This window comes from Gigantopelta aegis, chromosome 3 (genome assembly GCF_016097555.1).
Source record: "Gigantopelta aegis isolate Gae_Host chromosome 3, Gae_host_genome, whole genome shotgun sequence".
Classification (NCBI taxonomy): Eukaryota; Metazoa; Mollusca; class Gastropoda; order Neomphalida; family Peltospiridae; genus Gigantopelta; species Gigantopelta aegis.
The window spans coordinates 9,526,645-9,553,044 of NC_054701.1; the positions used below are offsets into that span (position 1 = coordinate 9,526,645).

Below are 26,400 nucleotides of genomic sequence, written 5' to 3' on the forward strand. Positions count from 1 at the left end.
GGGATTCATCCGAACTCTGCTGCAAAAGCTGAGGTCCACTTTTTCCCCTCTTTTTTTAAATGTTGACTGTAACATTTGCAACCCTCCCATAAAACAATATTTGCTTGTCTTCGTCATTTAGCACTCCCGTTACCAAAGCTGCAGTGTACATGATTCGAAATTTCTAACTGATCTGGCAAAAAAAAAAGTAACTGATCATAGTTTTGAGGTAACGTACCTTTCTCTGTTACTAAGGTTATAAAAAGCAATTTGTCGAAAATATTTAACATATACCTCGGGTCAGTACCCCGGGTCAATACCTTTAACTTCTGGTGTGTGCTAAAATTTCAAAAACAAAAATACAATCTACAAAATAATTGAAAATCGTTGTTTTAAAATATAAATTTTTAAATTCCAGATGCTAGGTAAACACGTTTTAGGCTTTCAGAGATTTAAAATTTTCCGGGGAGGTATGCCCCTGAAACCTCATATCCAAAAGGCACCAGCAAATACCTAGTCGGACCCTCCCACTCGAAATGCTGGCTACAAGGCTGCACATAGACTTTAAGATGGCCATCCATTTCGTTTATTTATGACTTACAATATGTGATAAATGGACCTAAACATGAAAAATGAATGTTGAGCTAAACATTAATTTAAATTTGTTTTTAAATATAATAAATAATAATAATAATAACATGCACTGAGAATAACATACATAAGTAGCCTTCAACTATAAACCAAGTTTTATTGGACTGAGACTTACAGTTGACAGTGCTGTCGCCGTCGCCGTCGCCGTCTCCTTGTTTTCTTTCATATTTTATCAAATTATTTTTAAAATAAAATGATAACAACATAATACCACCTCTTGTTAACTTTTTAAATTCAAGATTATGTTAATAAAAGTCGTCATTTAACATGGAAATATTCAAAGGTAGATAGCGTATTGCCGTGTTATGGTTGAAATAAATGAAATAATGTTAGGTCTATATCTCAGTCAAAGTTTATAAATGAGGAGAGTGTTAACCAGATTTGACGTTTTCTACAAAAATCATTTATAGCTTTTCCTTTATATATATAAAAAAAAAAAAATAAAAAAAAAAGGTATTGGTGGGGTTTTTTAATTTTTGTTTTGTTTAAGTTGTTGTTTTTTTTGGTTGGTTTTTTTTTTTTTTTTTTTTTTTTTTTTAAGGGGGTGAGTGGGTGGGTTGGCAGGTTTACGGTTTTTGTTGATTTTTGGAGTTGGTTTTTTGGAGTTGTTTTGGGAGGTTTTTGGTTGCTTTTGTTTGTTTGTTTGAATCCACTGTTAATACACGAATCCGACGTCTACTATACTTAAAACCCATTATATCTTAGTTGACATTGCCATATTTCACCAGTTTTATAATTATTTGCTATAAATAATTACCTATTAATCAACCCCACACAATTTTTGTACATATATAAATAACTCGAAAATATTAAAGTTTTAGTAGAGTTTAGTACCATTAAATTCCTATCTTGTCACATCGTAACAAATCTTATGAAATCGACGAACCCTGGCAGTTGACTGCCGGCAGCATAAGCGTAGTCCTGAGACGCGGAGGGGGGGGGGGGGGGGGCAACGTCACCCCCACCCCCACCCCTTGTTCTGGAGCAAATCCTCAAATTCGGGAAAACATTATTGAGATGTTCGGGCAAAATGTGTTAACGTAAGACCTTTTTAACAGATATTTCCATCATTCTACCCGCAAAATCAGTTGATGGTCTAAAACGGGCCCCTTAAGATCTTAATTTTTGAAATATAAATCAAATACAATATTGATTGCTTCGTTGTTTAACATGTGTAATTGATGTATAAAGAACAGAATCCAGTTGCATTTAACTCTTTTATGGTCGAAAATCAAATTTAGTAAACCATAAAAAAATTCCCATTTTACCCAAACTGTTGTGTAAAATGGGCCCCTTGAGGTAATTTTTAAAAAAGGGAACAATACACAATATCCGGTCTTAAAAACTGGTTTTTCATGTTAATAAATGAAATGAACAGACTTCTAATAAAACAAAACGAACTAATTGCTCTGTGATACATTGCCCATTACTATCCTCAAAACGTGTGATGCATTTCATAATGTGTATTCAGCATCAAAAGATTGCTTAAACCATCCATCTTCAATCACTTGTACAAAGATCGCAGTAAAATATATCATTTTCCGCGCCAGAGCATTCTTGATGGGCCCACTGTTTACACGCCATGGATCCATTTCTCACCCTGCCTAGATTCGGAAAACTTCTCTCCACAAAATAAGCAATGAGCTCTGGCAGCAGATGATTTATCATTTCCTTTTCAAGCTTAGGAGAAAAACAAGGGTGTCTCGATCCCAATCCTTTTTCAGCAGCAATTTCTGATGAACCTTCTTTACGACATCTTCGTTGAACGTTGAATTGCTTGCATGCCCTTTTTGAGTCCCATAGCTCCATGTCTAACAGCTAGTATTGCACGCTGCATACTCTCTTCACTCCAGCTTTGTCGTGTTGTCTTGCGGATATATTTCCCCATAGTACTGAAAATAGACACACACAAAAAATGTTTTAGTACATGTTGTTATTGTTGTTGTTTATTAACAATGTAATTTACAATGCGATACAGTAGCTTTGTTAAGCCAGCCCTATGACACATTATTACTTCTTGGGTTTAAAATGGGCTCCCAGGGGGCCGTTTTAACTGAGCTCATACTTGTTGACACCTACCATGTTTAGAATCAAACAAGTAGTACGATGTTGAACAATGACATAGCTTTGTAAAATACATAGGTTCAGTGTTTGAAAACAACTGTGTAATTTAAGGTTGGCATTCATACATACCTTGATGAACTTTTCTAGAAGTTTTTTTAGCGGGAACCGACAAAAGTGTTGTTCTTCTTTGCACAAGCCTACGGGCGCTAAAAAAAGGCGCATGTCACAAAAACGTCATCAACTGGAAGGGGGGTTGTTGTGTACAGTGCATTTTTGAACTACACGAAAGAGAACATAAGATAATGGGGGGGGAGCCCATTTTAACTTGAGGGCCCGTTTTAGACCACTTTCCCCTAATCCATATAAAAATGTATATTCAGATATATTGTTTGCAACCCTACATAGCTGCTTGGCAAATTGACAGTAAAACTAATATGAATAAATGATGTTATCCAGATTTAGGCAAAAACATCGATTCACTGGTATGTTTTTGATTTTTCTATTAATAAATTAAATCATTTCACATTTGGTTTTTAAAAAATGTGTCGACAAACATGGTATGTAGCGGCAGTATGGCCGAGATTGTCCGCATTTTAACTGTGTCCGCAATTACCTGAATATTTCCTAGTTCAAGGTAGGCTATAATGTTTACATTTCAAAGACAAAAAGGACGGCATAACTCAGTCGGTTGAGTGTTGGCTTACCAGTGTACCACAACTGGTCAAAGGCCGTGACCTCTTTCCTGTCTGTGGGTAAAGTGCATATATATAAAAGATCCCTTGCTGCATTAGGAAAAATGTAGTGAGCTTCTTCTGATGACTACGTGTTAGATTTACCAAATGTTTGACATCCAATAGCCGATGATTAATTCATCAATGTGTTTAGTGGTGTAGTTAAACAAAACAAATTTGTGTCACGAAAGCAGGTTTATTACTTTAACTACGGTAATGGTAAACGACCTTAACAACAGGAAGGGCGTTGATGAAGGTCAAGGGCTAGTGAATTCGGCGGTGGGAAAATTCATCGTGTTGTGTGATAACGGTAAAAATAACGGTACCAAATCACGAGAACAACTTAAAGCCAAAAAGTTAATTTTACTGCTATTCGTTTGGATCGTTAGAAGAGGAGAGAAGGAAAGGAGATATATTAAATAGTCCAAAATGGCAGGCAAGAACGATAAAACCGGTAAAGTACTGACAATGGAAACTTTAAACCCAAATATCAAAATTATGCAATATGCAGTTAGGGGTCCCATAGTAGCAAGGGCAACCCAGCTAGAGAAAGAACTTGAAAAAGGTGCTAAAAAACATTTTGAAAAAGTGGTAAGAGCAAATATAGGAGACTGCCATGCAACAGGCCAAAAGCCCATGACATTTATCAGACAAGTTGTAGCATTGTGTACCTACCCAGATCTGCTGATGAAAAACCCTGATTTTCCTGCAGATGCCAAAGAACATGCAAAAAAGCTGCTGGCTGGCTGTAAAGGTGGTAGTATAGGTTCGTATAGTGCTAGTTCAGGCATTGATGTGATTCGAAAAGACATTGCTGCGTATATTACAAACCGCGATGGACATCCATCAGACCCAGAAGATATCCATTTATCAACGGGAGCCAGTGATGGAATAAAGTCGATTTTGAGTTTAGTTTTGACAGGCAAGTTGGGTAAGGATCGGGCTGGAATAATGATACCTGTTCCACAGTACCCACTGTACACTGCTGCTATTGCCGAATTTAATGCATTTGCCATACCATATTACTTGGATGAAGATAACCATTGGGGTCTTGATTTAAAAGAACTAAAGAGAGCGATAGATACAGCTCGACCAGAGTGCAAACCACGAGCGATTGTTGTAATCAACCCTGGAAACCCAACCGGACAAGTTCTCACACGTGAAAACATCGAAGGCATTATCAAGTTTGCCAAACAGGAAAGGCTGTTTATTCTAGCCGACGAAGTTTATCAACACAATGTCTATGCAGCTGGCAGCAAATTCTTCTCTTTCAAGAAAATCTTGATGGAACTTGGTGCTGGTTATAACAACATGGAACTTGCATCATTTATGTCGGCTTCTAAAGGTTTCATGGGTGAATGTGGCTATCGGGGCGGGTATTGTGAAGTGTTGAATTTGGACCCAGATGTAAAACTTCAGTATCTGAAGAGTATATCTGCCAAGCTTTGTCCTCCCATCTCAGGCCAAATAGTCATTGATGTCGTGGTCAGTCCCCCCAAACCTGATGACCCTTCCTACAAGCTTTTCCAGGAAGAGAAGACAGAAGTTCTATCCCAACTTGCGAAAAAAGCTGCCCTGGTTACGAAAACATTCAACTCTATTGAAGGAGTAAAGTGTAATGAGGTCCAGGGAGCAATGTATGCATTTCCACGAATCTTTTTACCCGAGAAAGCTATACAGGCAGCCAAAGAAAAAAATCAAAGTCCAGACTCTTTCTACTGTTTTCAGCTGTTGGAGGAAACTGGGATCTGCACAGTGCCTGGGAGCGGGTTCGGAGAGAAACCCGGGACGTATCATTTCCGAACAACCATTTTGCCACCGTTAGCAGAGATTGAGAAACTCCTGAAAACATTCTCAGAGTTTCATTTGAAATTCATGAAGCAGTACAAATAAAGGTAATGGTTCTGGTTGATCTTGGCATGAAAAAACCCCAAACCAATCAGTGTTTTTGCCAGAATTTCTTTTTTGGGTATGGTGCTATGAAATATTTACAATGTGTGTGCTGAATGCAACTAGTCAATAGTGGGTATGGAGGGCTTCCCACAGAAAGAAAATGGGTTAGGGTTAAGAAAATCATATATGGTAATGATAAGAATCATTAATTTTGTCAAAAGGTAAACAGAAAAAAATAATACCTGCAAAAATATTTGTGTATGGCACCATACCCATTTTAGTCTCTGGCAGAAGCCCTGACAATGTCAGTCTGACAATGGGTTGCTTGGTTCAACTATAAGGCATGCTGTATGTCCATTAATGCGACTCCGTGTTTGTTTTATCGTGCACGTTTCTGTGCGTGGAAATATGCTTTTCCACATCTGCGTTTTCTCAAGCAGATTACTATAGAACAGAATTTTACATTGTCCGAGTATATTTTAAGCCGAAAGTAAATGTATCACATTATGACGTTATGTAGATGCACTGTATCGATAAACTTGCTCGTTAAATCGCGTTAATGGAAAACAGGTCTAAAGTTGCATTATAAACTTTTAACACATTAGTTACTCTCATGAAATACTTATTTATTTACTATTATGGAAATTTGTAATCAGGTTTGAAATAATTAGTTGCCTCGTGTCAGACGCCATATAACCATAAATAAAATGTGTTATAAATTAAACATTTCCTTCCTTCATTCCTTATCAACAATGGTGCATTTTTGAGTAGGCGCCTAAATAAAATAATATTAATCACCTATGATTCCTAACTGACCACTAACTTGACTCACCCTGGCGTTAGATAGCCCCACAACCTATATATCAATATTTCAATCCCTAATGGTCCTGTCACATGTGTTTTTACTTACAATTTTCTGTTAACTTTCTGTCAGTGGAAGTTTGAAATAAAACATATGGATAAAATATTTAAAGTTGTCCTAGAAAAACTAGTAGAATTGATTATGTGGGATGGGAAGACAACCTTGTTCGGTCTACCCATCTTCCACAAAATAATTTAGTTTTTAAACCTTCGAACTATTCACAGAAAATAATGTAGCAGGCAGACCTAAGCCACCACCATCAACCCTCATTTGATCACTCTTGGGTAGCTCTTGCACAGTACTAAAGAAATCAATTGTAGATATAAGTTAACTAATACTATTATTAGTAAACAAACTAGTCCAGCTAATGTTTTTAATAGACCTCCAAAGTCATACATACATACATGTATACACGTTTGTAATACTTTGCAATTTTTAAAAATTGTTATTAATATTCATTACATACATTTTGATAATTTTTTTAACAAATTATTGATTAGACTGTGAAGCTGTTTACTTATTTTATTTGATCTTATTAACAGTTTGGTATATGTATCCATGAATAGTTTACATATTCAACTATATAATGTATACAACACGTACACATAATAAAAAGTGCTTTTAAAAAGTGTTGCATTTACCAGCATTTGTCATGATAAATTTTATTTCTACAGTAGAAGTAGGGTGTGGCGTAACCCAATGGTAAAGCCCTTGCTTGATGCGCAGTTGGTTTGGGATCGATCCTTGTCGGTGGGCCCATTGGGCTATTTCTTGTGCCAGTGCACCACGACTGGTATATCAAATAATGTGGTATGTGCTATCCTGTTTGTGGGATGGTGCATATAAAAGATCACTTGCTACTAATGGAAAAATATAGCGGGTTTCCTCCAAATGTTTGACATTCAATAGTGGTGTCGTTAAACAAAACAAACTTTTTGCAGGAAATAGCATTTCAGGACATCTCCATGTAGTTTTAAAATATTTTCAAAGAGAGCATGTCTCCAAACCTCCCTAAAAACTAAGGCAAGTGCATTGAGCTAGTTACACTGGTAAATAAAAGTAAAGTAAAGTTTGTTTTATTTAACGACGCCGCTAGAGCACATTGATTTTTTATCTTATCATCGGCTATTGGACGTCAAACATATGGTCATTCTGACACTGTTTTTAGAGGAAACCCGCTGTCGCCACATAGGCTACTCTTTTTACGACAGGCAGCAAGGGATCTTTTATTTGCGCTTCCCACAGGCAGGATAGCACAAACCATGGCCTTTGTTGAACCAGTTATGGATCACTGGTCGGTGCAAGTGGTTTACACCTACCCATTGAGCCTTGCGGAGCACTCACTCAGGGTTTGGAGTCGGTATCTCGATTAAAAATCCCATGCCTCGACTGGGATCCGAACCCAGTACCTACCAGCCTGTAGACCGATGGCCTGCCACGACGCCACCGAGGCCGGTCACTGGTAAACAATACATTTTTAAATTGTAATACTTCTACACTTATTAGTTGTACCTGTATATAATCCTTGTAGAAATTCAAAGTGATTTACTTGTAACCCTATACAGCTCTTTGATATTAATTAACTGCAAATATGAACAAAAGTTATGAGATTCAAGCATTTTTGTTTAAAACCTTTAAATTGGACAAAAATCAGCCTGTCCCCCAATAAATAGGAATGCCTTTACAGTCCTTGAAATTTGGACAAGTTTGCTATGACAGTTAAATGCCGTCGCAAATCAGTTTTGCAACAGTACTACGGCGGCAATTTTTAAGAAAAGATTACTTCTGTCAAAATTATTCATCTATGATCCACTGTAGTAATAATATGCTAAAAGATGACATCTCATCTTTACTTTAGTCGGCTTCTATACTGGAATAAACCAATTTATATTAATTGAGGAAACATTGGGCCACACTAGATTATAAATGCTTTTTCTGGGATCTGTAATTGGACAGAGTTCAGAGAAAAATGCCTACAGACCTTTCACCACTCAGATTTGCGACGGCAATGAAATGCTGTCACAAATCAATTTTGCGATAAGCTTTTGTGACGGCATTGCCGATTGCCGCCGCGAATTTCGAGGACTGCCGTTACATGTTCCTATTCTATTATCAAGCTAGGATTTTTTGTTTGGGGGCAACTGAGTAGTTAATAGTTTTTAAAACTCCTTAAACGGTTAAGAAGAGAATTTTCTTTAAGCTTCTATGAATTTTTCTGGTTATGGCCACTATCTACGGCCCTGGGGCCTAATTCACTAAACTCTCGCAACTTTGCGATCTCGCAGTGCAATGCTAAAAGACTTGCAAAGAGGATGCTTTGTTGTCTAACAGAGCCTAAGAGACCTTTGTGAATTAGGCCCCTGATTATTAAAATGTTAACTTCAATGAGATTTGTTTTCTTGGTTCATTTCTTTGTGTCTAATCACAACCCTGTATTTATCAGTACATATATATTTAGGTTTCACATTGTTACCTGTATGTTAATCTTTTTTTAATCCGTAAATTAGGAATTATCTGGTATGCACTTTCTGAACATGATTTTGTTTTGATGCGGTTTTATGTAAATACATCATTCTGTTCATATGTACATACACAAAATTGTGGTGTATAATTGTATACATTTTACTTTTTAGCTCACCGAAGATGAGTTGGATCAGGACTGTATACCATGTATACTCGCACTCAGAGGTTTAGCTCCTACACAGCATCGGGCTACTTGCATATGTACAGTACTTGTTTTAGAAATAACTGGAGTGTGATACAGTAAACGGAAATTATGTAGGTGTGGGTGTGTGCATGCATGTGTGCACAATGTCTTTATACATACAGGTAGTTACAAGTATAATCAGTCTAGTGCTATTTTTAAGTAAACCAAGTTAGTTTTTTTAGGTTTTTTAAGGTAATACTTGGAGTCTATTTCACTTAACTTAAACTTAAACGTGCAAAACTATGTTTATGATGTTTAGTGAAATAGGCTCCTGTTATCTATTTTTTTATCACATGTAAACTCAATCTAGTGCTATTATCATTAAATTAAACAAAGTCTAGTGCTATTTTTGTTAATTTATCTTATAAATTTAACACTAGTCTGAAAATGTGTTTTCGGTTACCATTTTCCTGTCTCCTTTTGTTCTGTTCTGTGACTTTCTTGCTTTCCATCTCTTCATCCCTGTCCTTGTCCAACCAACTACTACAGGTGCAGGGTTCCAGCTGCCGTTCGCCATTGTTGCCAATTGGCGAATTATCACAAATTTGGCTATAATCTGGTCAATCAGGCGATACAAAATGGCGATTTTTTTTTTTTTCAACCAATGTTTCCCGAAATTCGGATTATCTTATTTTCCTAATATATATATATTATATATATATATTTAATGTCGCCGCCATTCCAAAGAAAATATACGCGCGAAACCCTTGCCCTTAATAAAATAAAATGTGGATGCAGTGAATCGTGAACCAATCAAATCGTTAACGATTCCTCACGAATAAAATCTACATACAGGGCTCTGTTCGATCGAGTACTTCATTCGTATGAATATATTTATTTCAGTTTGCGTAAGCTCGGTATAACCTATTAAAACGCCAGATATGCGGGTCCACAATGTTTTATTTAAGTTTCACACCGAATTATATTCTTATGTTTTATCTACCAAGATCATTTGCATTTTGTATCATTGTTTAGGTTTAATTTTAAAACATTGTTCTAGTAAATCAAACGCTCGTTCAAATGCGATCTTTAATCACAGTTATCACGTGGTGACGCTAAGCGGGACCGGGTTGTTTTTATTTCACAATTATAGTTTGTTAACAATCTGAATGGGCCATTTAAAAAGCAGTTCAAGAAAACCTGAAAAAAATCACAAATGTATTGCTCACTAGGACAACAGTGGAAGAGTAACATTAAAGGCATAATGCCCAAGACATATTTTACCGTGCTTGTGCCAGTAATGCTATCTGTAACATGTCTGGTTAATAGTGTATGATTTTATTATTAAAATTAACATTTACGTATATCTTATTGCTTTCAATATCAATATATTGTTTTATGCCTTTATAAACTCATAGCAATCACCAGAAAAAGTCTGTACTCCATTTCCACCTTAAGTGTACTTTCATCCTAATACCGATTATAACTTTTATTTTAAGATCATTACTGAACTCTGGGGGAAAAAAATTTGAACATTAAATACTCAATTTTAACAGTCATCCACACACCATGTCACATAATTATATTCTTTGAGTGTAATGAAACTAAACATTTATGGGGAAGCATTGTGAGACTGGATATTAATTAGGATAGGAAATTTAATTAATTTGAAAAATATTGTAGTAATAGAAATATTGTAGTATTAGAATTTATGAATGAATAAACACATTGAATGTATTGAAATACACTTACTTTGATAGCAGATAGTATCCATGTCTGCTCTTTGTTCCAGTATCAGCTGCTGTTGTTTTGAGATCTTCTAGCATTGTGAAATATGCATCTTTTGGAATTAACACTTTTTTACAAACTTCATACTTTTTGTAAAGCTCAGTTTTAAATTTATCTTCATAGGACTCTGACATCATGCACTGGTTACAACAGAAGAACTTATGATTGATTGATTTCAACTTATTTTCGTGCTTATATCCAATTAAGGTTCAAGCACACTGTCTTGGGCACACACCTCAGCTATCTGGGCTGCCTGTCCAGGACAGTGGGTTAGTTGTTAGTTGGTTACTGGTTAGTGAGAGAGAAGAGGGTGTAGTGGCCTTACACCTACCCATTGAGCCCTTAAGAGCTCGCTCTGGGTTGGAGCCGGTACCGGGCTGAGAACCCTGTACCTACCAGCCTGTAGTCCGATGGCTTAACCACTGCGCCATCGAGGCCGGTGAGAACTTATGAGTAAACCCCACAAACATGTTTAGTTTTATAAAGATGAAAGTCATATAGTGTTGTAATCACATATTTGTACTAAGGGATTAGAAGAGGCCACTGCAAGGATTAGAAGAGGCCACTGCAAGTAGCCATGTCTTAATCCATTTGCTTATAAACATAAAGCAAGGCTAGGTTTGAGAATAAACCAGCGAACCATTACAACTAATCAGGGATGAAAAGACATCAATAATACAGCAGATTCTTTGTTGTTTGTTTAACTATTATTAAACCACATAAACATTAATTTGTTAGTAAACAAATATACAATGCTTTAATTTAGTTACTGTATAATAATAAATAATTCATGTTAAGTAGTATTTTAAATCATACAATCAATAAAGTTATCCTTGTTTGTTCTTAAAATATTATTTTATCAACTTTTAAGACCAAAAGCCTGTATACAAGTGTCAGTAATAAGACGTGAATCACTTTAGTCATTCTGTCAAATCTGTGTAATGTCTGGTCATGATTTTCAGTCATTTCGTGTAATGCCTGGGATTTTCAGTCATTTCGCGTATTGCCTGGTGGTCACAGGAACTTTGCGAAGTGACTGATTTTTTTAGGCATTACGCGTAATGACTGATTTCACAGATTGACTGTAACATATATACATACAATTCAGGGAACATTTTGATTAGCAACGTATTTAGTCATTTGAAACTTGATTAGCAACTACTGTTTAATGTTTTAAAATTGTTTAGTGATCTCTGAAATTAGCATGGCGAATTGTGACATGCTATGGAACAAAATGTTCCTTGTAATTTTGGGGTTATTTATATTGTTATTCAAAACTATTTAAATGGGGGTTTTTCCTTCTCGTATCATTTTCACAACTATATATCTGACATGTATGTTCCCAGTGGAGAAATGACTTATTAAATTGTGGATTTTTTTATGGAAATGTTTACTTAGTGTTAAGTTAGGCTAACTTCATTAGGAATCGATTCAAGAACAGTGAAATATTGATATTGGAAATATTCGTGAAAGAATGGGTCGTTGAGCAGGCTCAACTTTTGAGGAAGAGTAGAGAGTCATAAAAGACGGAGTAGGGAGACCAGCCAGCATTAAAATCCGACATAAGATAGATCATTACAGACTTTTGTCCCACATTCCCACCTATTGCAGGCATCAAAATAAGTACCCTGATATTACCGCGTGTTAATAATTCTGAGAATGTTAATTTGTTTTCAATTAATTCTGGAACAAGTGGAATTTCATTTCCTTGTTAAATTGTTGCTGACTTCCCCATTTGCATGTTAAAATTTTGTGCAGGCTTTTATTTTTAGTACTATGATATCATAAAACTGTCGGAGGCTATGATGTCACTGCAACACACATAACTCCCCGATAATTTTACAATATCGTAGCGCAGGTTTTTGTAAAGAAGCAACCAAAGATTGTTATGTAGATCTATTGGATAAACAAGATGCACTCTATAATGTCATAGAAATCTTGAAAAGTCATTGAATTTGCATTTTGGTCATGAAAAATTAAAATTAGCTTACTTCCCCCCCCCCCCCCCCATTTAAAATAGCACAGGAAGGGGCTGTTTACATCAACCAGTAGCCAGTGTATTTTTGGTGCTGGGGTGTTGTTAAACACCTACTCTATTCTATTCAATTCTGTTTGCATCAAAATGTAAAATTATATTGATTACCGGTGAAAATGGTCCTTTTAAAAAACCCTATAAAGGTCATGAGAAATGTCTTTACAGGGCACAATATTTCACGCGAACCGTCGTTCTGTCGCGTGTCGGTTACGCAAAATTAAATTTACGCCGTGATCTTAAAATTAAAACTTGCAGACTTCACGATTACAAGACGTGTATTCATACAGACATACTACTAGTATTCTGACAAATGTTTTAGACTGATTTTTAGATACTTGATGCGCGGCAAACCAGTAGACAACGGTATATTGCAAGGGTTGTGACTTGCGACCAAAGGCTCAGTATAGAGTCGAGCCAAAAGTTTTAAAGAAATGTGCACGGACCGCTAAGGCGCCTAAATTATCTGGAGCTATTCTATTGCGTTTGGTGGCACTAATACGCTTCCGTTCTAAAGGAATATATGTAGACATACTATTGGATTACCTATAATTCTACAATGGTTGAAAATGGTTTTAACGTAAACAAAAATGCAAAAATGTCACAAAAGCTGAAAAATCCTAACATCGAATAATGAGCTTTACATAACAAACATTTGGAACGTCACTGTAGTATAGAAGTACCATCGATAAAGTGAAAGTTGCATCGCCACTGTAAAATATCAGTGTCAAATTGTGGTCTTTCTTTTTATGTTATTATAAGATTTATTTTTATTATTATTTTTATAGTTCAGAGGAACTGGACATTTGTTGTTTGAGTTTTTGATGGGTTTTTTTTAATCTGCTGTATACTAAATTTTACATATCAGTAGCCTTTATTTGTTATTTATAAAAGAAAATGATTAGTCTAATCATGCATATGTGCATTTTTCCTCCAAATGTATCTATTTTGTTTCAGTACTGGGCTGATATTTAGTCCTTTTACAATAGTGTTAACTTCCGCAAGCTGCACAGAGGTTCTAGAATACGGTGGCCCGATGCCCGAGGACAGTGGTTTTTAGATTCGGGCAACTAAAAATTACTTTTTGCGATCCCAATGGCAAGTGCTGAATAATAATAATAATAATAATAATAATAATAAATCTACAACGCTACGATCGTACGAAAACAAAAGAAACGTCTACAAGTCACTTCTTTCGATTTGCAATCATTAAAGAAACTCTTTTATAAAACTTTTTCTTTTGTACTTTGTTTTAACTTTGTTTGAGCTAAAAATTATGTATTTAAAATATAATTTCAGCGTAACTTTGAGGTAACCGATCAGGTAATCCACAGGTTACGGAAATATAATTCACGTAACCGAACAATCGGTTACCTAGGTAAAAACCACGTGAACCGACTTCCGGTTACCTCAGATTTCGAAATATTGTCCCCTGCTTTAAAAACAAAGAATTAGGTGGCTAACACAATGTATGAACCTCATATGAGCACCATAAGAAGAGTGTATTTTAAATGAATAACAATTTTACATTGGATGATAATACTCACAATGAATATTGTCACGTTGATAAATGTGTAATCACCTGTAGGTTACCAGCGACCTACTTCACTAAACTCTCACAACCTTGCGATCTTGTAGTACAGTACGGAGTACAAAGACAGTGCCATATTGCTTTTAAGAAAGCCTAAGAGAGCTTTGTGAATTAGGCCCCTGGTCGGTATTTTGTGATAACCTGTACATGAGTAACCAGACACTATGCTTATTTTGATGTCTTCTGTTGCACCCAGTTTGTTTATTAGTTTACCACCATTCCAATACATGTAATGTTTTTCTAGATTGTGATTCTAAATACCATTAACTCTGTAGTATTTGTATTTTGTTGATATATAAAACAATTATTTTCTATCAGTTTTAAATATTAGTCGTGTATTTTGTTTTTATTTTGTTAACAATGTATATAACATTGTTTTATTTAGTGTTTTAAGAGTTGTAACCATATTAATTTTAGGTAACTGTGTATCATGTATTACTGAATGCATTATTTATCTACGCAATCTATTCTGATTACCGTTTTTCTCGGAACAGAAGAAGCATGTTTTAATGGTTGAATAGGGATGTTTGTTGTTACAAAATGTCAGCACATTGTTTAATCAGTGGATCATAGATATAAACATACAGTATTTATGCAACTTGGTCTAGTGTTAGAAAAGAAGCCTACTGTTGGCACATTCATGTAGGCTATTATATAAATTGTGTATGTGTACGATTGTCATTAGAGATTTGATTCTAGATGCTAAAGGTTTATAAGTACGGGCTCTGAGAACATATTTTCAAAGCTATCTTAGCACTACGATATCGTAATACTGTCAGTCACTATAACATGTTGCAGTGACGTCATAGCCTACAATGTTTTTGTCAGATATAGTAATGTAGTTTCAAAAATGGGTGGGGAGAGGGTGTTCTCTCGTGCCAAACAAACTGTGTTGAGATCCTTTCTTTTAAATTTTGAGGGAAAAAAGTCAGCTACAGCCTTATATGTTGTAGAGTTATGCTAGTGTCAGACTACCAACTGCCAGCACAAAGTTGGTCAACTCAACGGTTGCAATGTACTTCTGACTTATGACAGGTACACTCAGATTAACAGCTAATAGGTTATACTACAAGAATCAAGTTGTAAGAGCGCTCAGACTAGTAACTGGACTGTCTAAGAAGTTGTGATGTAGCAGAAAGTTGGCAGTTGGTAGTCTAAACCTAGCATTAGTGGATTACAGTACGGTGTCGGTTACCGCTTACTGAACTTTGAACAGACTTGATGCAGGGTTCCATATGTATTTCAAATGTATTGGCAATTACATGTATATAAACCAAAGTGCTATTGTATCTGTTTTGTGTTTTGAGGTTTTGGATCTCATTAGTGAATGTTAATAATACTTTATTATTAAGTTACAAGTTGACATGTTTATACTGAAATATGATTGTGTTGGTTTTGGAAAATGCCTTAATAAAGAATTAAGCTGAGTTTGTGTGTACTGACGTGTTCTAGTGTTGGTATATGAACTGGCCTAAGCTAATGAAAAGTTCCCTTTATATGGTTACATGGTTACTGTTAATATTATAATTTTAGACTCGCACAGTCACCTCTGAATATTCTCCAATGAGATAAACTAAAAGGCCACTAGTTCTGGAAGTACGTACCCTTTCTGTTTCTTGGTAAATGTATTTTGAGCAATTACAAACATTGGTACAAATAGAATGGCACTAGTTGCATAGTGTAGTTTAATGCTGTCTCCTCCCACCCTCCACCCCAACCTAAAAACCCTCCCAAACCTCCACCTGCAATAGCTGTCTTAAGAATTGGAGCAGGGATATACCTGATACCCACATATGGTAATGGGCACAGCCATCCTCCACTGCAAATTGTCACAAGGCCAATTTAGGCGTTTTCTCTGGAACATATTTTGTTGGTTAAAAAAAATGAAGAAAGTTTTGTTTAATGATACCACTAGAGCACATTGATTATTGGTCGTGGGCAATTGGATGTTAAACATTTGGTAATTCTGACATAGTCTTAGTCAGGAAATCCACTACGTTTCCATCAGTAGCAAAAGATCTTTTTTATGCACTTCCCACAGACAGGACAGCACAAACCAGTCAAAGTGCATTGGTTGGAACAGGAAAAACCCCAGTCAGAGATTGTGTCCACTGAGGTGTTTCGATCCTATGATGCAAGCGCTCTATCGACTGAGCTAGATCCCACCATATTTTGTCAGGAAACAACTTAGTTTTTTTAAAACACAAAAGTCACCTGAAATAATAGGAAATAGAATTCAAAATAATCCAGAATTTAAAGGACATCTACAATTAATAAAACTATTATAACAAAAAACACACTTGCTCATGGCCACCATTACACATTTAAAATGCTGTTGGGATGTGTGTGTATTTAAATAAAAATTGAGCAATATTGACGTGTTTTCATTCATTATAAATACTGGGTAGATTAAGATATTTTGAAACCAGTCTTTTTATCAAATGAAATAAATGTATATTCAGTGTGTTTCTGATCATTCTAAGGCCTGTTTTCCATTATGGTGGAAACACACGCGAGTTTATCAAGACAGTGCATTTACATAGTACTTTTTCCATATACATGATACCATATGTGGGCATTCAGTGCACTGAAAAAAGTCAATCGATGAGTGAGTTTTTTTTATGATGTGACGTAATACGAAACATTTACTTCCGGCTTAAAGTACACTTCGACAATGTCAAATTTTGTATACTAATCCACTTGTGAAAATGCAGGTATGGAAAAGCACATATCTACCTGCAGAATTGCGCATGATAAAACACAAGGCTCTGAATATCGTTAATGGAAACAAGCCTAATGGTAATAACTCCATCATGAATACATGCTACAGTGGCAGCAACCTCAAGACAGTCTCTGTAAATATCATGTTCTGAAATATGCAAAAAATATCATTGTCACGGGATCATGTCTATGTTCCCTCAGCAAACCCTATAACCCTGACCTTGAGGGAACATGTAGCTGAGGAACCATATAGTTGAGGAATCCTAACCCTGAGGGAACAGAGCTGAGGAACCCTAATCCTAACCCTGAGGGAACATAGAGCTGAGGAACCCTAACCCTAACCCAGAATGAACACAGAGCTAAGGGAACGGACCCGACCCCATCGTCACATGTATATGATACATATATCTTTACTATTTGAACATCTACATATTAGTATATGATATATATTGTGATAAAATATAATTAGTATTGAAATGTATTATTTTGCCTTAGAAATTCCTAAAGAATGTTATTTACATTTTGCAAAAGATGGAGAAGATACCTTTATAGTTTAATGTATATATGTGTATGTATTTTACTGCTGAATAAAGATGTTGTTATTAAAATAGCCTTTACCCACAAAACGTAAGACAAATTACAAATTTAGTCATACAAATATGTAGCAAAATTAATGTTTCACTTAGCCAAATAAAGTATAATAATAACATTAAAGATCTTTAACTTGTATTTATTTGATTTTTTAATTAGTTTTTGGCCTATTTAATGATGAAATATATTCACCAAATTAAACTTGAATTCAGATTTGGCAAATGACAGCTGCTTAATGCCTGCTTTACGGTTATCCCATATTTAACTACTGGTATGTTATTTTCTTTCTTTATTGTATGCGCCATACAAAAATCTATATATAATACAATGTATATCTGAGTTCTTTGTTTTGTTTTTTTCTGATTTTTTATTTAATTTTAATTTTTTGTTGAACAAATATAAAGATCTCTCGCTCTTTGCCATAAAATTCTAATATTTAGAATTGTTATTAGCCTACATTTATTGGAATAACATCCAAGCATATCTTAACATTGTTCTCTCAAAATTGCATCCTGAGAATATAAAAGTTTAATTTATTGGCATTCAGCTTCCCTCTAGAATTTTTACCCTCCTTCCGAAGTACTCTCGTAAAACAGGAAATGTCAAATTAATAGCTTTAAAATGGAGACAAGTGAATTTATATATTTGTAGGGAGGCCCTCCCAAAATGAGTTGTTCTCAGTCCATTAAAACCAGACCGCCCGGCCAGTAAAAAGAATTTATATCACAAGGCCTGATGATATGAAGCGCTCACCTCAGCTAAACACAAGTCAGCCGTTAATTTAACTTTCTAGTTGACTTCTGTTAATTCTTTAATATACATTGTATATTTTTAATCTGCTAGTATAATATTTTCTGGTTTAGTATAACCAGCAAATTAAAACACATATATTAAAGAATTAAGTTATTAACAAGTAGTTCATAAAATGTCATGTCTTTGCATGGTTATAATTTTTTTATAAGCATGTAGTTGAAGTTGTAATCTTTACATTTCAAAACAAAAATAAATAGTTTAAAAAGTTTTACTTTGTTTAATGACACCACTAGAGCATATTGATTAATCAATCATTGGTTATTGGATGTCAATTGCTTGATAATTCTGACAAGTCTTCAATGAAAATACATTACATTTTTTTCATAGGCAGCAAGGGATCTTTTGCATTCACTTTCCCACAGACAGGGCAGCACAAAACACAGCTTTTGGTGTACTAGTTTGACAGGATGAAACCACAATGTTTTAGACATATAACATCATTGGCTAAGATTTTACAGACAAAATTTTAGATTTGCAATTGATAAAACTAAAATCAATAAATTCAGAGAGAATTAAAATTTCAGTAGAAATTTGTTGTGAATACTTCCATTACTGAAATAAACCTACTTACAAACTGGGTCCCAATGAGAAAAAAAACAAAGGATAAATATTTAAGAAAATGTTTGATTTTTGTTCTTGTTTTATTGTATTTCAGTTTAAAAGCATATTGAAACTTCATTTATTATTGTTTAGTTTCTTCATGGATGGTGTAGCATGGCAAGCCGCTTAATGAGTTTTTTGTTAATAAGAACTAAATTAAAATTAAAAATCGGAATGATTCAGAAAGTTATGTTAAAAGAGAATATACTTAGACATTGGCAAATGGTAATAATATGTAAAGGACCACCTCAGCATACATATATTGGGTTATTTAGAAATATATGTAATGCAGAACACTGAAGTTTGGCCCAAAACTGTTTTATTATGTTTTAAATTTTTTGTTGACACCTGTCTTACTTTTTTTCTTACAGTCTTTCTTCCTCCCCCCCCCCCCCCCCCCACCCCCCAATGAAATGGAGTGTTAATTTTGTCCTCAACATTTTTTTTTTTTTTTTTTTTTTTTTTTTTTTTTTTAAAAGGTATTCCACTGGTGTCAGGGGGTGACATAAAAGGAAATGTTAAATAATGGGTTTTGAAAAGTTTGTTTCATCTCGGAAGAGAAAGACTTCTGTCTGTTGGATGACTGTGAGCCAGTCGACTATCATTTTCAGTAAACATTAGACATTGAGTACCTTCTCATTGGTTTAACATTTGTTTACATTAATTTTTGTACTATTGTACACCATTTTAAAAGTAAGCATTTATATATTAAAAAATGTTATACCATCAATACACAACATAATAAACTGGTTTTATGCATCTGATATAAGAAATAGTTATTGTTAAAATGCTGTTGTATAATAGTAGATACCAGTCTTAATGTAAATGATTAGAGTAATTTGTTATTTTCCACATGTACTGTTCGTTTTATTTCATAATAGAATTGTTTGTTTGGATTTACATAATCAGTTTTATCTATTGATTTTAATAAGTTTTAGGTTTTTAATAAATTTATTATATCAGTGTATTTAAAGTTAAATAAATAGTTTATTAACATTTAAAAAAAAAATTGTGTGTTTGATGTGTGTGTATGGGTGTGGTGTGTTTGATGTGTGCATGTTAATTCATTCATAGATATTAATGAATGTGTTACGAGTAGGATTCAGTTCTAATTATGTGAAATTTTTGCAATGGGAAGGATGAACAGTTTGTTTTGGACAAACTACTGATGATACTGTATCCAATGGAGAAGGTGCTGTCTGATTAATGAAGTTATTGTTCTTTATTAGAAAGGGAATTTTTGTTTAGCATGGGTACTCTGGTGACACATTTATATTGGCAGAGAAACAGTTTATGTATGTAATGTTAACAATACTGAACCTCACAGTGACCTAGAAATTGTATGTGACACCCCACCATCCCAAGTTGTTCCTGCATGTGAGGTTTGATGGTCCTGTATGCAAGATATGGTCTGGAATAGGATTTACTGTTATGTGCAGTAGTTGAAAAGTAGGTCACAATGACGTAGTAATAGGTTGCGACACACCGCCATCCCAAGTTGTTCCTACATGTGAGGTTTGCTGGTCCTGTATGCATCTGTATGCAAGATATGGTCTGGACACGGATTTACTGTTATGTGCAGTAGACCATTAAAAGTAGGTCACAGTGACCTAGTAATAGTACACAACACACCACCATCCCAAGTTGTTCCTATATGTGAGGTTTGATGGTCCTGTATGCATCTGTATGCAAGATACCGGCCTCGGTGGAGTCATGGTTAGGCCATAGGTCTACAGGCTGGTAGGTACTGGGATCGGATCCTAGTCGAGGCATGGGTTTTTAATCCAGATACAGACTCCAAACCCTGAGTGAGTGCTCCACAAGGCTCAATGGGTAGATGTAAACCACTTGCACCAACCAGTGAACCATAACTGGTTCAACAAAGGCCATGGTTTGTGCTATCCTGCCTGTGGGAGGCACAAGTAAAAGATCCCTTGCTGCCTGTTGTAAAAGAGTAGCCTATGTGGCAACAGCGGGTTTCCTCGAAAAAACAGTGTCAGAATGATCATATGTTTGACGTCCAATAGCCGATGATAAGATAAAAAAAATCAATGTGCTCTAGTGGTGTCGTTAAATAAAACAAACTTTACTCTTTTTTGCTGTATGCAAGATATGATCCGAACAAGGATTTACTGTTATGTGTAGCAGACCATAAAAAGTAATAGGTTGCGACACACCGCCATCCCAAGTTGTTCCTACATGTGAGGTTTGATGATCCTGTATGCAAGATATGGTCCAAACAAGAATTTACTTTTATATGCAGTAGACCGTGAAAAGTAGGTCACAGTGACCTAGCAATAGGTTGCGACACACTGCCATCCCAAGTTGTTCCTACATGTGAGGTTTGATAGTCCTGTATGCATCTGTATGCAAGATATGATGTGGACAAGGATTTACTATTATGTGTAGTAGACCGTGAAAAGTAGATCACAGTGACCTAGTAGTAGTACCCAACACCCCACCATCCCAAGTTGTTACTACATGCGAGGTTAGATGGTCCTGTATTCATCTGTATACATGATATAGTCTGAACAAAAATTTACTGTTATGTGCAGTAGACCGTGAAAACTAGGTGACAATGACCTAGTAATAGTATGCAATACACCACCATCCCAAGTTGTTCCTACATGTGAGGTTTGATGGTTCTGTATGCATCTGTATGCAAGATATGGTCCGGACAAGAAGAAGTTAACAGACATACGGACAACGCCATACCATAATACGACCCATCATAGACGTGGATATAGGCACGTTAATAATGTAACAGTAACACAAAGAATAATATATGAGTGGCCGTTAGATACCATTTATCTCACAACGAGTTGTTTTAAAGGATATCTAATGAGTGAAAGCGAGTTTGATATGTTTTTAAACGAGTTGTGAGATAAATGGTATCAAACGGACACGAATGTATTATTTGCTCTGTTTCTTACATATCCTCAAAAACCAGGTTTTAAGCAAATTTTAACATCTTTTTCAGCTAAAAGTTATTTACAGCCGCTGCACACTTGTAGCCGACACATGCTTATCAGGTTAACATACGTCACAGTGTAATCGATTTCCATCGTGTTGTTTTTTATTGGACGTATGGCATTGGTGACCTAGTCATCACCTAGCAGCAGCCAGTCATATGTCTTTAAATTGTTAACACACGTACATGTGTAAACAACTATGTGTTATAAAAAATAACACATGGTGTTCTCACCAAAGAGTGTGTAAGAAAGTCACTCAAAAAAGGTCAGGATTATGTAGCGTAAAAACCAGCCAAGAAAGCGTTAGCGACAAACGGGTAGCTGAACTTGCCCCAGCCAGTTCGAGCAGAAAATTGGTCGCAAGACTGGCTTATGCGTTTCACGTTAAACCAAATGACCCCGTAGTTACCAGTCAAATAGTTTGTGAACGTTAGCGTCGCTCGCTGCGCTGAACACGGCTTACTACTATGGTCTCACTACACAGATCACTTCCGGATGAGAATCCACTATAGTTCCTAATTGTGACACATGTTATGGTTCACATATTCACTTCTAGGAAATGGTGAAGAATTAAAACAATATGTATGTTTAATGGTAAGCCTTCTGGCTGTATATTTCCCATGTTATTTTGTAATATTGTGCATCGACCTTTTGGGACATGGGTATATAGCGCAAGTGACAGCCGGAGTGAATCGGTTAATGAACCACCTGTTCGGACCGGTACTACAGCCAGATACGGTCATATAGCAAACAACTCAGACGGAAATGTTCTCAATTTTTGAGTGAAAATAAATGCTTATATATAATGTATGTTTGCAGTGGTGTATGTTGTTAGTGCCAACGAGAACCCGTTCTATGGGCAATCTTCGCTTGAAGTTGGGCAGTTTAACATGGGTTTCAATGGCAGATGACATCTGTGTAGTGAGACCTATGTTAATGAGTCTCTGTTTAAGTAAACGCATCCTTGTATAACTTTTTACGCTGCAGACTAGTGTGATGCGCGCGCAACGTCTATTTATAGCTTGGTGGAAAGTTGGCGGCAGGAAAACCCTGCTTTTTTCTTTTACTGCCTTGTTTTACAGGTATTGTATTGATATGTTAGAGATTGTAATTCAATTTTGGTGCATGGTTACACATATTCTTCCATCGTACTGCGCGAAATTACTGTTAAATTTAACAAAATTTAAGAAACTACATTTATTTAATCTACTTTCACTTTAAATTGAAATTCTCTGTATTTTAGTTGTTAGTCATAGGCCTTTACAGCATGCCTAGGAAGGTACTGGTAAGTACCGGTATATGTTTATTGGAAATAGATAATTAAACGTCCACAATATGCTGTGTGACGTATTTGTTTTAATTTGAAAACAACTTTGCAGGAAAATTAACTCAACCTAACTATACTGTATTTCAGTTTAGTGCCAGAAAGCATTTTTACTTTTCCCAAGGTCACGAAGACGCGAATTGATAGCTCTCAATGACAACTTACCAGCATTGAGAATAAGCAATTTTCGGTTAATTTGACCAGTGCAGATCAGATGAGACAAGCGAAGTGTAGGCCCTACCACAATGGTTATTAGGTGGACAAAATATACCAAACTGTATGATAATTTGTAACTGATTGACCCCAAGCCCTGTTCAGTATAAGAATAGAGCTAGAGAGTGTTTAATATTAAAAATTCAATTTCAGGCCTCGGAGAATTAAAAATCTGCAAGACCCATTTATCGGTTACGCAGTAATAAATCTAGGTAACACATTTCTTTTTTACGTAACCTGTTGTATCCAAATAAATGGTGCTAAGAAATAGGTTATGCAAAATTAGATTTGTGTGAGCAACGCGCAGACAAAACAATCGTTCACGCAATTTTCAGAGGCCTGAAATTTGAAATATATAGAAATAACTTACCAGCCCCAGAAGCATAGTGAATATATATTTCTGGAGTGGCTATTGCCTCTTGCTTCTTGTTTAGTTTAAAAAGATTAACCTCGAGCACAAGAACAAGCCAAGGTTAATCTAGGTAATGCCATTAGCAGTTATATGGCCGTTCCGAGCAATTTTGCTCAGAACGAAATTGCAGTCAAAATAACAAATACCATCATGTTTTCCCACCCTAATCGTGTATTGTGATCCATTTCGAGCTTATGGAGACCAAGAAATACTTTGTAAATTAAATAATATTAAAAATATATTTAATTTTTTTTAATAATATATCATCAACGTCCCTAACTGCGTTATGCTTCCAACTCCGCTCAGTTTGTTTTCTCATGCACAGTTCGCGCAATCAACATCCAGACTTTGCTTTTTAAGGTGCATGGGTGCAATCGCGCCCGTACATCGCACATAATTTCAATCTGATGAGTGTGAAAAACAGCACATGTTACACTCAACAAATGGCACACATAAAATAGATGGGTATATTTATTCCCACTGTATTCAAAAATCAACAGTTTTCATAGCTCATTTAGCTGACTGGAAGGTCCTTTTATTAAAACAATAAAAATTAAAAACATGGCAGTGGCTTCCTTGCAGTCATTAAACTGGTATTTCTCTTTGTTGAACAAATCGGGAAATACTGGTTTAATAGACAATTTTGTAGACGTACCAGTCAAAATCCAATCGGAGCTACACTGCCTATTTTATTTATTTTGAAGAGTGATTTTTCACTCGCCTTACGATATTGAGGTGTGCGATTTAACACACTCGGATAATTTTCAAAAACCAAGGTCTGAACATCAGGCTTCCAACTCCGCTCAGTTTGTTTTCTCATGCACAATTTGTGCCATCAACATCAGATTTGTTGTTGTCTGCTTGTCATACATTTGTGAGATTTTGTCGTCACAGTTCTAGAACATTTTCATTAACATAATAACAATAACGTTCTGACAAGTAAGTATCTAACTACAAAACTTTACAAACCCTTCAAACCATTAATTTTACGAAGTCGTTTTTATTTATTCCTTAAAATTACCGATATCGGGTCCACTTGACTTGTAGAAATTGACTTAAAATGGAGGAATATGAATTAACATTCGGTGCGTGTCACATGACCTCACACATGCCAGATTAACATGCAATGCCAAATCATTCAATGTTTATGATTTTTAAACCCCTCTTGTTAGAATTTGTTTTCAATTATTATATTTGATCTGCAAAAGATATGCCTCTACTGTATTGAATAGTATTCATAATCCATTCATAACAATTGTAAATAATTTTGAGTGTATAAATTGGGTTAATTAGGAATCAATTCATAATTTTTTATTTATTTTACAAACTATTCACTGGTATGAACGTAATGCCTATCCGTATTAACAAACTGAATTTTTTCTTTAAAAAAAATATTAAACAGTGTTCGTCAACTGTGCATAGGTAAGAAACCTATATTTTTCATGTAGTGGCCTTAAAAATGGAAAATGACAAACTGCACATGTGTGGTACGATATCTTTTGCGAACACATGCACCTGAACGCAGATAGAAACGTTGCACTTGTTCGTGTTTACTGGAGAGTGCTTCACTTTTGTTTACTAGAATGAATTTGTTTTACATCCATATTGTTGATTTTGTACATTAACGGATTGCATTCTATTTTGTTTCACGTATCGTTGTTGAAAAATGTAGAATAGTATTTCCGTAAATATCGTATTCGTGTTTTTGTCATTAGGTGAATGCATTTTGGGACGTTGGTAAAAATGAAATAAATATAAATTTAAAAAATGTATATAAATGAAATGGAACCAACACATTTTTTCTCATTTGCCAGTAATTAAAATTTTACTGCTATGTCTTGCTTGTTCCTTTAGTATTTCATTTAACAACAAAATAATACTTTAAAATAAAAGTAAAATAATTTCTTTTTTTGTAAAATAATTTCTTTAAAAGTAACTAAAATAATTTCTTTAAAAGTACTAAGTTTAAACTGTTACTTACCTTTCTTTTTTTCTTTTTTTTTCTCTCATTTTTCTTTTTGAGTGTTGGGGTAACCTTTTGCTTTTATTTTTAAAGTTTTTTTCCTTTTTTGTTGCAACTTTTTCAGTAAGTTTTTATTTTAAATTTTTTTTAATAAGGTATGTTCAATCCATGTGTGCGTGCGTGCTAGAGATAGCAAGTGCTTACATACATTCGTTTCAGGGTTGAAAATTAGCAGTCACCAGTGGCAACCTTTATTGGCTAAGGGCGATTAAGAATTTTACAAAGGTAGTCCGTTAGGCGACCATCGATTTTAGGGTCTGGCGAGTATGGTACCAGTTGAACTACAGATCTGGCAGCAGAATAAGACATAGAACATGCTCTATATATTTATATAGTGTCAGTCTTAGCTTCTGTGGCTTTAGGTCGAGTCTTTCTAGAAATAGAGCCCAAAACATATTGTCGTAGGCTTATTGTAATGGACTGGATATGCCATAATTATCTAGTAGAGCTACTATTTGACAATTGTTATTCAATGTTATGGTAAAAAGGAATC

At 35.2% G+C, this 26,400-nt stretch overlaps 1 protein-coding gene across 1 annotated transcript; it reads left to right on the plus strand.

The window, feature by feature from the left end:
• Positions 1 to 3,683: 3,683 nt before the first annotated feature.
• LOC121367490 (alanine aminotransferase 2-like) lies at positions 3,684 to 10,899 on the plus strand. The gene is made up of 2 exons (XM_041491692.1): positions 3,684 to 5,320; positions 8,814 to 10,899. Exon 1 carries the CDS (start codon positions 3,855 to 3,857, stop codon positions 5,316 to 5,318), a length of 1,464 nt encoding a protein of 487 aa, XP_041347626.1. The 5' UTR covers positions 3,684 to 3,854; the 3' UTR covers positions 5,319 to 5,320; positions 8,814 to 10,899.
• Positions 10,900 to 26,400: the final 15,501 nt, after the last annotated feature.